The sequence below is a fragment of the Crocodylus siamensis genome, chromosome 1 (assembly GCF_052110815.1).
Source record: "Crocodylus siamensis isolate JL-2025a chromosome 1, ASM5211081v1, whole genome shotgun sequence".
Classification (NCBI taxonomy): domain Eukaryota; kingdom Metazoa; phylum Chordata; order Crocodylia; family Crocodylidae; genus Crocodylus; species Crocodylus siamensis.
In genome coordinates, this window is record NC_143395.1 from 126,768,845 (window position 1) to 126,782,163 (window position 13,319).

The 13,319-nt window shown below is 42.5% G+C and overlaps 1 protein-coding gene across 9 annotated transcripts in view; it reads left to right on the top strand.

The window, feature by feature from the left end:
- The window catches only part of MAP3K4 (mitogen-activated protein kinase kinase kinase 4), a 189,394-nt gene that overhangs the window by 86,893 nt on the left and 89,182 nt on the right, over positions 1 to 13,319 (top strand). For all 9 annotated transcript variants that reach the window (XR_016441799.1, XM_090042504.1, XM_090042538.1 and 6 more), the window contains one exon: positions 5,257 to 5,447. Coding sequence is in view for 8 of the 9 variants with exons in the window: in XM_090042504.1 (XP_089898630.1) it covers positions 5,257 to 5,447 (191 nt within the window). In the remaining variant the exon portion in view is untranslated. The remainder of the gene's footprint in view (positions 1 to 5,256; positions 5,448 to 13,319) is intronic.

Here is a 13,319-nt window from a genome sequence, read left to right on the forward strand (position 1 = left end):
CAATCCCATTGCTTCAGGCAATCCCATTGTATTGATATGTTACTGACATTTCATTTTATAAAGTTTCTTGTTTTCTTGACTATGTTGTTGAGTCCTGTAACAAACTGAATTTTTGCATATGATCTCAAGTAGACTATACCAAACAGCCAATTGCTCTGCAGAGTTACTGTTGATGTAAAAATGAAACCTCAGTTAGTAATCATAGTGTGTAACAGAGTATACATGAGTTTGTGGACTTATGTGGCTGAAGCAGACAAACATAAATTGCTTGATTATATTTTTTAGTTCAGCTGCAGCAGTTCAGTAACAGTAAGTAATTCCATTGTATCTATCCAAATTATTGTAGGTGGAAAGCCAGGATGAGCACTTTAAAATCATGTAATGATTATTATTATTTAAATCCTTGGAAATCAAGTTGAAATGTATTTATTTATTTAAATTGATAAGATAAATGGGACTTTAGATTGCGTGATGAATTGAACTGGAAGAGACAGAACATTCAAATGCCATTACTAGTAGTAGCTCTTCTTTGAAGTGTACAACACTGCTGTAGACCAGAACAAAATATTGAAAAATATAGACCTGAGGCTACAGCTTTAATAAGAAGCTTTTTGGAGCAAATTATGCACACTTACGTCTATCTGTGGTGACACGTACATGTGTCAAAAATCTGAATGGAGGCCACTGAAAATTAGATTCTTAATTGCTTGTTATAGGCATATTCATGTATTGCCACAAGATCAGCTTCTTTTCTTTTTTTAAAGTAGCTATCTTGACTGCCTTTGTTTTTAACTTGCTTGTTTTATTTTAGCTTGGAGAATCTGTTTATGTGAAAATATTGATTCATTGTCTTTAATTTTTAATTGCCTGTTTTCCAGCTATGCTGTTTAGTATCAGGACTCCTAACATTTCTTTTCAAGCCTGTATCAACCATAGTTATCCTTCAATACTGAAATGTACTGCCTTTTGTTTGTTTTGTATAGTAAGATTACTGTTAATACAGCAGTGTCCAACGACTGCCCCAGTTATGATAGGGATTCCATTTTGTTGTTTTATGTTTGCATTAACAGCTATGGCCGGTACCTTAAATTGCTTATACTGCAGGCAAAATATGGCTAAGAGGGAAAGGATAAAACACTGAAACCCAATGGTCTAGGGCAGGGGTTGGCAGCTGATCGCCCAGAGACTCAATCTGTCTAATGGAGCCTGTGTGGAGGGGGCTCCAGTGGCATTTTGGTGGCAGGGGGCTTTGCCCAGGTTGTGGGGTGGAGCAGAGCCAGCCCACCTTGGACTAGCATGGATAATTTCAGCCCACTGCTCCTGAAGCATTGCTGACTCTGGATCTAGGGTAATTTTAGGCATGTGGCAAAGTTATTTCACAAAGATGAAGGAGTCAAAAGTTAGAAAATATCAGAATCAGTGTTCCATGTATAATCTTACTTTACCTCCCTTGTTCACGTGCACGATAATACAATCCTTAATTATGTGGACACCCGTGGTATTTTTCTATGGGACTCTGCCTCAGTCAGTGAATAAGTAGTTGTTTGAAAATGTGTTATAGTTAGGGATGTACGTAATTTGCAGTTTTTGTGGACACCACAAAATTTGGAATTGTCCGGAAAATCGGCAACAAAAAATCTTAATTAAAATGAAATGCTGGTTCCCCTGTGAGCGCCAGTAGTCCACACTGCCTGGTGGGGTGGTGTGAAGGGCAGCAGACAAGATCACTGCTGCCCTGTTGTTCCTACTCCCTTGCCCTAGCCTCTCTGCTGTTCAGTGCTGAGGGATGGGGCCATCGTAAAATGACCACAGAATTAGAGCATTACACCATGATCAACCTGCAAAAATTTAGGTAGACCCCCTAGTTATATTTTTGGGCGCAGGCTAAGGAAATTCGAGAGTCTTTTGTAAAGGAGAGTGTGAGATAGCAGTAACCAGTGATCCTACATGTCCCTTTGCAAATAATGTTTATATTATAATAGAATCCAAAGGCTCTGATCGGGATTGTGATCGCACTGTTCTGGATATTCTCTAGCCAGAGGACATTTCTGTTTATAGGATCAGAACCTATTTAAATCAGTAGGCAAAGCTAAGCACATTCATGTTGGCACAGAGTCGTACAGAAGAGACCATTCCTAAGGAGGAGTTTCTGTATGTTTGTGTCAGACAGACAGGCAGAATGTGGCATGGGATTTAGGGAAGGTGGTATGCAGGTGAAGTCCATGGGCAAGGTTCCCATGGCACTGGGAGTCTGAAGCCAGAGTTGGGGTGAAACAGAAGCTGTGCCAAGGTCAGGTTGAGTCAGGAATTTGAACCAGAATCAGGAGCCACAGCCAAGTCAAGATACTATAGCACAGGATCTGGTGTCAGCATATGCCAAAGTTCAGAGCCAGTGTCGGAGAATACCAAAAGTCAGAACTGGAAGAGGAGCCAGAGTCAAGTCAGGATGAGCCAAGAGTTTTGAGAAGTAAAGCAAGAAAGCACAAGAATGTCAGGTCTAAGTACCTAATTCTTTTCCTGGACAGTTTACAGCAGGTGGGGCCTGTTACCTGTGGCCTTAGTGGATTAGCTATCCTGAGTGCCCCACTAGGATCAGCTGGGCCCAGGGCACTGATCCCAGCAAGCTGCAGGTGGGGCCTGTTTCTCTGAAGCCTCAGGGGTTGAACTGCCCTTATCCTGTGATTGGGAACAGCTGGACTCAGGGTTGTGATTTGGTCTCATTATGGGGGGTTGAGGGAGGTGTGTATGCACATGTGTGCACACCAATACATAAAACTGAACTAAGATAAAGTGCCTAACCTTAACAATAAAGGTAGTATTTAAAAACCCACCAGTGACAAGGAAAATAATTTCCTGTTACAAGCAGGAAATAAAAGAAAATGAGTTAAGACACTTTATTTAAATCACCTGGCACGCTGATATATTACTCTCTCACAGAGAGGACTTCTCTGATGGATTTGGGCAAAGTAGGGAGTGCAGGGAATGGCTGTACGTGACTCTTGGCCAATTTTAACTTTTTTTGGTCAGTAGTGGATGTTTTTCAGCCCTACTTAGTATCTGCTATATTTATTCAATTTTGGGTTTGCCACAATTTTTTCTTAAATGTCTTGTTTAATGTACTCTAAAATAACGTAGCATCCGTTTAAGATTTTTGTTGACGTATCATGATAAGTGCTGCATGTTCAAAGTCTGTATTTAAGATGGTGGGAAAGCCTGGGAGGGCAGGGCAGAGGTTGGGAGATGAAGGCAAATTTGTGTTTGAAAAGAATTATTTATGTGTTATATGGGAGTTGCAGGAAATTACAGAAAGCTCACACTGGTGAGGGTGTGACATCGAAAGGCCTGCTTCTGGAATGTACACCTGAAGCAGAGCCAAACCTGGGTAATATCAGTTCTTTTTATATTCCACCTGTTATCAAAGCTTTCCTAATCAGTGGCTGACCTGCATACATCACAATGCAAAAAATCTGTTAGGGCCCCTTGGACAGTCACAATCTGGTTAATGTCAAGAACTTAACTACTGTACTTTCTTGCATACCCTCAACTTGGAATATGATGCACAGCTTACTTTTGACAGGTAGAATGAAGAAGAAAAAAGATTTTCCCAGAGTTATGGCTGTATTAGAGCAGAGACAGAATGTAATCTTTGGCTGACTCACCCTCCCTTTCATGCTTAATTAAAGCTCAGAGGTGGCCAGAGTTACTCACCCTGGGAGCCACATCCAGTCCTGCACTGAAGGTCAAGAGCCGCAGATCTCTGCCCACTTCTCCAGTTTAATGTTCAAGAGCTGAGCACTGGTTGCAGGATTGGGCTCCTGCTGCCGCAGGGCCAAGCTGCTCTGGCTTTCACCGTGGGAAGCATTCCCTGGGGCAAGCAGTGCGACTGCAGACCCAGCCCCGGCAGCCCAGCTCCTGAACCAGCAGTCCCAGAGGGGAGAAGTGGGTGGGTCTTCGTCTCTGGAGAGCCGCACATACTGTGCTGGCAAGTTTCATTTGGCTTGCGAGCCGCAGTTTGGCCACCACTGCCCTAGCTGCTGCTGTAAACTGGTCTCCATGTGTGGATCTATGATTTTGAAAAAAGCTAAAAAGTTTCCAGGGCTGTGAAATAGAAACCAGGAGCAGCCAGCAGACAGTAAATTCACCTTGCTGGGGTCACCTGACTCCAGTTTTATTTACTGCCTGGTGCAGGGGGCTGGACCCGATGATATTCCTGAGGTCCCTTCCAGCCTTACAACCTATGAATTGCACAAGAAAGGTTAGCTTGATTAGTGGAACATCAAGACCATTCAACAGGAGAGATGATGGGTAGCCACTGTAGAGTGAAGAACAACGATCCGTTAAGTAAGTCAGCTTCCTTGGCTGCCTGAAGGGTATACCATAGCTGCTACACTATGGAGCAGGAATCAAAGCAGGGTGCTTCTCTCTCAGGTAGAAAATCAGCTTCCTAGCTTAATACATGCATCCCGGTTTTGGGGGACTGATTTTTTTGCGGGGGGGGGGGAAGTTCTTGGTATATGTGAGAAAATATGGTAATCTGCTGGGTGTATTTATTACTTAATGTCTCAAAGTAACTTGCCTTGTTAAAATACACATAAAAATATAATAGGAAACATTTATATTTGTGTGAGAGGCTCCTCAGCTTCCTCAGCTCCTGGGAATGTAAGTTGTTGTTGCTCAGGCTGTGTTTGGCTTGTGAAGCAGTCTGTTTGGTAGCTAAACTGCATAGGGTGCATGAGTTCTTAGTGCATAGCATGGCTTTTACAGCAGGCTTGGGAAAGTCTTGAAAAAAGACAACAAAATTAAAAAGAATAATGAGAGATGCAGTGCTGGTATGGTTCCATGAGAGGTGCATGTAAGAGGGCTTACAGGGTCTTAAGTCCTTCTCAGCTTTTTGTGCAGTGATGTAGCCTCTCTTCTCTTTTGTGAATTAGTGTATAATTTTTCGGCTTGCATAATTATTATGGATTTTACTTTGTTTCTTATGTTGGATATTAAATAAATGTCACGATTGGACATTATGTAAACTGCCAAAAATATACAAAAGTATGGTATAAATTCTAGCCTTCGTGTTGCCCTTTATAAAAGCATTAGAACATGAAAAAGTGCTTCGTGGTGTGCAACTCCTGTTATTGTCATTTCCATTTAATATCACCAGCACTTGTCGGTTCAATGCATGTGGCATTATCTGGGCTTGAGTGTAATGTGTAGGGTTTTGTTTTGTTTTTTTAATTCTACATTCTGACCTTTTTTCTTCAGGCAAGAGTGCAAATCGGAAGATGTTGCTTGCAAGAGATCTGAATCTGAACCTGAGGAATTATCAGATGAACCAAACACAGACACTTTCTATGGAACCTCTCCTCCTAGTACACCCCGACAGATGAAACGTATGTCAACAAAGCATCAGAAGAATAACGTAGGGAGACCAACTAGCCGCTCCACATTGAAAGGTGGGTGGCGCTTTTTTAACGCTATTTTACTTACAGGGCTGGAAGCTAGTAGTATATAATGTATTTATGTACGTTACGTACAGTTTTTACAGATTATTTCTGATAACTCCATAGCCTGTTTTCCCCTATTTCCTCATTTCTATAGATTCTGTAGGCCGCTTTCATAGGGAACTGTGTGCATTTAGCATTGTCTTCCCTCTCTCTAGTTCACTTTGAGTAATGAAATTATAGTTGTCATTACGTTTGTCCAGTCAGCAATCAAAAATAGTTTTTCATACCATTTAGTTTTGTTAACATTTAATTTCAGTTAAAAATGATAAATACTGGGAACTGACCCTTGTAAGTATACATATAGATCTATCTATCCAATGTTACAAAAATTAATAGGAATATGTTGTAGGAAGCAAACAAACATTTTGATAAAACTTGCCCAGATGAACAGCATCCTTTCTTTGCATGGTGCAAACTTTGCGTGGTGCATGGTAGGATGCAGTTTTCAAGGGCTGTGGTTCCAGGTTACAAGGTTATACTGGTTCCTATAGTTAGTTTAATGTTTCTGTAAAAGTTCCCTATTTTTTACTGTGTGAAATAGCCAAAGTGGGAGAAATGACTGCTCTACAGTGAGTGTATGGGAGGTTTGTCAAAGTAGTAGCAAAAACAAACCAATAAAATACTACTTTTCCCCCTTTGTCATTTATATTGTTAGATAGTGGTGTTTAACAACAATAAATAAAATGCTTTCAGTCAATTTAGTTTGAAGTTTAAGTTGGGGATATTCTTTAACATTGCCTAGGTTAAGGATTCAGTTTTTTGTCTTGATATTGATATTGACTTCTACAAGGAAATGCATGTACTTTATTTTTCTTTTCTTTTTTTTTAATATTGGTAAGCCCTGTTTATACATTGTGGCAAAACTTTGAGGCTGTTTTTCAAACAAATTATTGGTTCATTGTCATCATGCAGAATATACTGTTTTTTTTCCAATCATTCTTGTCAAAGTTGATTTACCTGAATTATAGTGGTAGCTGTCACAGACCCAGCTGTCAGGGAGTTCACGGAGTCCCAAGATTTTCTCCACTATTCCACTAGTTGTCTCACGGAACAGCCTTAGGCAGTGCTTTTCAACCCTTTCAAGGTCAGGGCACCTCTCCTCCCCTTTCAAATGTGGTGGCACTCCTGGGTGAGAACCACTGTTGGTGCGATCTCAGCTTACCTGAGTGCTTTTCAGCCAGGTTCTGTGGCCAGGAAGGGTTGTGCAGTTGTGATGAAACTGCCTTATGCTGCAATGTCAGACAGGGAATGCCTGTACCATGTGCTCATCCTGTATTAGAGACCTGATCAGCCTAAAGTGGGCAGGAGCTGACTCCTTCTGGTCCAGGAATGCCAACACTCCTTCTGAAACCCTTCCTGCCACCACATCATGGGTGGATCTAGGATTCTGAAAACAGGGTGCAGAAAATATGGTATATTGTGACATATAACAGACTATATATTTTTCTCCAGTTAGAAACTAGAAGCTTTATTTACTATGCTAGGGGCTCAGAGCAATATTATTCAGTTTTAAGATGGAAGCAAAAACAAATATAACTTTATTGGAATGTGCAGTAATTTCCTATATTATCTATTATGTATAAAAACACAACAGGCTAGGAAAAAATAATCAAAAGATGCTGTTTCATTAGTCTTGTAATCATTAGAAATAAATGTCCATCTCTCTTCCAGATTCATAAAACAATCCTAGCTTTTTTGAGCAATTTGACAGTGCATCCAGTGCTTCACTGAAAGTTATTTCCACACCTGAGTTACTGTTCACTGAGTTAACACTTTTAGCTAGAGTTAAAAACTACGTGCAGGGCTGTGAAATTTTTAAGTTTTTGGTAGGCCAGGAATCAAAAGGGGATGCAGCTGCACCGCTGCACCCACCCTGGATCTGCCCCTGCACATGCACATAGATTATCTATCATTCAGATTTCTACTGCCCTGGACTGACAGAGACCGGCGGGAGTTGGGCAACCATGGGTGAGGAGAGTGCTGTAGGAGAAGTGGGAGGGGCAAAGTAGAGAGCTGGGCAGCCACATGGCAGACCTGGCAGCGTCTAGTCTTGCCTCTGCCTGCCAGCCCTCTAGCTGCAAGTCGAGAACTCTGCACACTGGAGAAGGTATTAACATTTAATGAGTGATTGCTCACAGCACACACCAACTTTAACTGCCTAACATTGCTTAGAGTTAGTGTTCAAACTGTGAAGTATAACAGCACTCCTAGAGTCCTTCCTCTCTGAGGAGTCTGGAATTTCCTTCTGTAATTGTCCACCTTCATGAAATGTACTTGCTATTGTAAGGCTGATATTTCTCTCTTACCCTCCAAATTTTGGATGCCCATCCCAATAATTGGTTGTCATCTAGTATCAGTAGCCCTTTCCACCGTCTCTCTGGAAGTGATAATTGCTCTTGGCCTTGTAAAGTAATTGATACTTAATAGTTTTGCCTCTCCCCTGTTTGTTAGCTATGCATAGGATGGTTCTTCTGATGTTTAAATGGATATTGTCCTCTGATCTGGTTATACTTATTGATAAGCTGCATCCCTAATTGGAAAGATACCTACAGGTTGCATCTACATGTGCCGTTAAGGTGATGTGGTAAACTCTTGTGCAGTTTGCACTAGAGTCAGCTGTTCCTGGGTTCAGTGTCTGCATGTATGCCCAGGACTGCAGCAGTTTGAGCCAGGGCGAAACAACCCTAGGTTGGTAAGGGGTCTAGGAGGTCAACCGCAGGCTCTAAGTGTCAGTGTCAGGCAGCGTCACTGTCAACATGTGCATTTCAGCACACATAAATACTTTGCCATAGGATAGTACTAAGTACTAGTGCGAAGTTAGTTAATTTACTGTGCCGTAATGCCAGTGCACATGTAGACAGTGACACTTCATTGCAGAGCTAATTAGTCAACAATGCAGTAAAATGCACACGTAGATGCATGCAGAGAGAGAACAACATGATCTATGCATATGCTGACCATACGGAAATCCAGGACATCTTGAAAGATGCCCCCTGCCCCCTTCCACCAAGTCAGCAGTGCTGCTGCAGGCGGAGGCGGGGTGACATGGTACACCAGGCAGCTGGGTGGGTAGTGCTGCCTGTGTGGTGTTCCATACCACTCTACTTCTCTACCGACTGTGCCCTGCCCCCTGCATTTCTGAGACTTATTTTAACTCTCACTAGCTGGCTAGGACCGGCCTCCAAAATTTGGGACTATTCCAACTAAACTGGGATGTATGGTTACCCTATCTATGCAGCAGTAGAAGTGATGAATGAATACAGCTTCTCATTAGCTTTTGAAAGGGATCAAACCCAGGTTTATTTAGATTCAAGTGGGGTTAAATATCTTTGCTTGAGACACTCTGAACCCCCACCTCTCTCCAGCTTTTAGAGTCAGTTTGTTATGTTGGCATTTGGTTTTTGTCAGAAACATTTCAAAGCTTATTTTAAAGTGGTTATTTATACTATATGTGATATAGCAACATTTGAGTGTATTTGATTGAAAGGATTACTTTGCCAGGGTGGAATGGAATGTAGAGAGGTAAAAAGGAAAAAAAGAAAAATACAACAAAGCTGACTGAAGAACTGCAGAAGGCTTTTGTAAAATTGAATGGGCAACAAAATGGCAGATGAAGTTCATCATTGATAAGTGCAAAGGAATGCCTATGGGAAATAATTTGAGCTGCACATACCTGATGATGGGCTCTATACTGACTGTTACTACTCAAGAAAGAATATTGAAATTATTTTGGATGGGTCTGGAAATTTCAGCCCAATGCTCAACAGCAATCATAGAGAAGTAGGGCTGGAAGGCACCTCTGTAAGTCATTTAGTTCAACTCCCTGCCCGACAGGATTATCTCTGTCCAAACCATCCATTATAATCCATAATCTAACTTCTTAGTAAAACTGTGGTCAACCCTGACATAACATAAGACATAACACCCTAACCTGCCACAGGTAAAGCAGGGGAGCCACAGCAGCCAACATCCTGTTTGCTTAGTATGGGCAAGGGATCCCAGGTAGAGGTCTACACCCTTTGTCAGAGAGACAGGCAAAACCCCCACAATCTGACCATGGGATAAAATTCCTTCCTGACCCCAGATATATATCAGTCTGATCCTGTGGGGGGGAGTGGGGGAGGCAAGGCCCTTTAGCCAAGAACCTTTGGCTTGAAGGCCCAGAGGAGCATTGGCACACCTCAGTCAAAATCTCCAGCCTTGGCTGCAACTACCACCCAACGCCTCTGAGGAAGACTTAAAAGCAAAATAAAATAAAAAACCCTGACATATGTAGCAGAAAGGAAATGGGGGTGGACTTCCCTCCCAGCAGCACGCGGTAACCAGCAAAGGCCACAAGCATGGGAAATATCCGTAGTAGAACATAGCCATAGCTACACCTATAACATCCCTGACTTGTGGTTATCCAGTCTTTTCTTGATCACCTCCAGTGATGAAGAATCCACATCTTCCCCAGGCAGTTTATTATACTACCTCAAACAGGACAGCTGCAGCCAAACAACCAATGCCTCTGAGACTAAAAAGAGCTCTTTGAGTGCAACTTTAACTGTATAATTCTTTACTTATATATTAGTAACCTGTTTTGCCTTCAAGGGATTTTAATACCAAATTAAAAAAAACCCCAACCTTTTAGTTTCTGAATTAAGGAAATGCATAGGAAAATGTTATTTGTAGTTCATGGAAATTCAAGTACATCTTAGAGATTTGTAGGACTGAGTCTGTTTTGAAGGTGATGTCTTTTGTGGAAAAGGAAAAGAGATTATGTGGGAGGTGCTGCTGCCACAGAGGAAAGAACCGGGGCCCCCCCCACAGCTCAGGGGCCTTTCAGCTTGCTGGCAGCTCACCTCCCCACCCCTGGGTGTGTGTGGGAGAGGTGGACAGGCTCTGCTGGTGGTGGTGGGGATTGGGCCCCTTACTGCTTCTGCCTTCAGCAGGCTCCTGGGACCGGCAGGACGCCTGAGGCCACTCGGTAATGGCCTAGCTTGCCCCTGGGACAACGCAGGAAGGTGGCAAGAGGGCATCTGGGTTTGCTGGCAGCCAGAGAAGGTGGCAGGGATGGTGCACGGGGTGCTCGAAGCCCAGGTGTGCTCAGGGAAGTGTTGATTTGAACACCTCCAAGCTGGGGCAGCACCCAGCCAGGTAGCAGCCTGTCTGGGTGGCCTCGTGCCCTGTCCCTGTTGCCTTCTCTGGCTACCAGCAAACCTAGCTGCCCTACTGCCCTCTTCCTGCACTGCCCCAGGGGCAAGCCAGCTTATTCCCAGGTGGCCCCAGGTGTCCTGCTGGCACATGAGCTTGATGAAGGTGGAAGTGGCAAGGGGCCTGTTTCTTTTTTTGTTTGTTTGCTTTGTCCGCCTCTTCTGTTGCTGGGAGGCAAGCTAATAGCTGCACCATTGCAGTTTGCAACATTGCAAACTAAACTACATCGGGATGTAGTTTAGTTAGCAATAGTTCAAACTCATTCAAAACCCCAGAACTTTTGCACGTGTACAACATGACACCATTAAGCCACCCACACACTGACATTTTCATCACGTGTACAAGGTAATGGCATCACGTGTACATGCTCCCTCAGTGTTAAAATGGATTAGTTAGGATACATTGACCCTCTGTGCGGATACTCTTATTCAGAATTAAAATGTTTTTTCTTTAGTTTACCAAAATTGAGATCAGTTTTAATTCTAAGTAAGCATTCACTCAAGGGCTTCATATAATTTAATTCACCCACTTTAAAAGTTAATTTGGAGTAACTTCCCCCGAGTGTTATATCATGTAGACAAAACCTTTAATAGACTATTAGCTCTTTAGTTAAGAATAAATATCAAGTTTTGAGAGCTATGTGAGTTTGTTGGTGTCTCTGCAGCGTTTGTTCATTTAATCTGCTTCTCATAGGGCTGCTTCTGATTTTATGTGATAAATTACCTGTTAAATTAATTTCTGAATCCTTATTTTCCCCCCCAGTCTGGGATATTCGGGATACAACCTTCCTTAAATAAATAATGATGGCAGTTCAGACTTTCCTCATGAGGGTCTTCATTTGTAACACATCTCTTCTGCAAATGCATCCCTTCAGTTGTACTATCAACTGCTTTATTTATTTATTTGTAGATGGTTATCCATTAATACTTCATCTGTTGGGACTGCATTGACATTTCTTCTTTCCTCACTTTCCCTGAACCTGAAGATCTCAAATCCCATGAACTTTGTCCTTCACCTTGGACAACCAAACAAAATCTTCTTTTGTGTTTATTCGCCTTTCTTCCCTCTCCCTGTTCTGTCATGGAACAGACCAAATGAAGAAAGCTGAAGGGCAAGAGACCTCTCGGGAACAATAGAAGGGGAGTTTTGCCATAATTGCTTCCACCTGTAGTACTATGCGCAACATTGTATTAGTATTGTGCCAAAGATGTGGACAAAATTGGGGTGACAGTCCAGAGGAGAATAAAAATGATTAGAGGTCTTTGAAAACAGGATGTAAGGAAACATTGACAAAATTGGGATTATTTAATCGAGGGAGAAGGTTAACTAGAGAAGTGGTAGAATTTCCATCCTTGGAGGTTTTTAAGGCCTGGCTTGACAAAGCCCTGGCTGGGGTTAGCTAGTTGGGGATGGTCCTGCTTTGAGCAAGGAGTTGGACAAGATGACCTCCTGAGGTCCCCTACAACCCTCATTTTCTATGATTCTATGAAAACACCACCAAAGGGGAAATTTTATAAGTCTTCAAATGCAAAAAGGATTGCTATAAAGAGGATAGCAGTCAATTCTTCTGCGTCCACTGATGACAGGAAAAGAAACGATAAACTTATTAAAACTGCAACAGGGAAGGTTTAGGTTGACCATTAGGAAGAACTTTAATTTTGATGGTGGCTAAGAACTGGAACCTTCTGCATTCATTTGCATACCATACATATTTCCCCTCAAAAATTAGCAATTGGAAAGTTGGGGGGGAGGTTCTTAAATAAACATATTTCCTCATTAGGTGGAGGCTTGGGCCACACGGAGCTGGGAATAGGATTCCTTTTCTAGCCTTCTTCCCCTTACTGCTGGCTGCATGTGGCTAACACTTATAGGTTTAACCCTCACCTGGGCACTGCTCAATATTGGTTTACAAATGATTAGGCTGCAGCTGTGAGAGGGTTAATACTTTAGCTGTTCCAATGAGCAGCTGCTCCTCTCCCTGGGAAATGGGAGTGAGGCTGAGGAGAGGACTGTGTCCATACTGCATGGCTGGAGCTTGCAGCTCCTGCAGTGGCAAGTAGGACTCTGCCTGCTCTGCTCTTCCATGTTTTTTGTTTTTTAATTCTGCCTTTCGAAAACAAGGGCCATTTTACAAATAAATGTGGCACATTGTGGCATCCCTTTGTGGAATTCATGAGGATTTCATGAAGTAATAGGCTGTACCCTACAAAAGCCTTTCCAAGCAAGCTAGTCTTTAAGGAGTTATCCTGGCCTTCCTTTAACAAGAGCCATGATAGGTAACTTGGGGCAGATTTCAGTTTTGGTTAATACGCTGGACAGAAGATGATTATGTAAAGAATTATTCCCAGGGATCTTGCAGGAAGTAGTCCTGAGAATGTAATCCATGGGCATGTCTACACGAGCTGTTTACTGCACAGTGGACTAATTAGCTGCACAGTAAAAATCGATGGCATGTCTACACGTGTGTCCCTCTTAGGCCGGAGTAAACTAATTAGCACTGCAGCAGGATAGCACTTGTAAATGCAACTACTATCCTGCTGTGGGGTAAAAAAACTTTGCCCTGGCTGGCTGGGGCATGAAGGTGCTTCAGTGCGGGCGGTGGCTGCTGGTTAGCTCTGCGCTGAA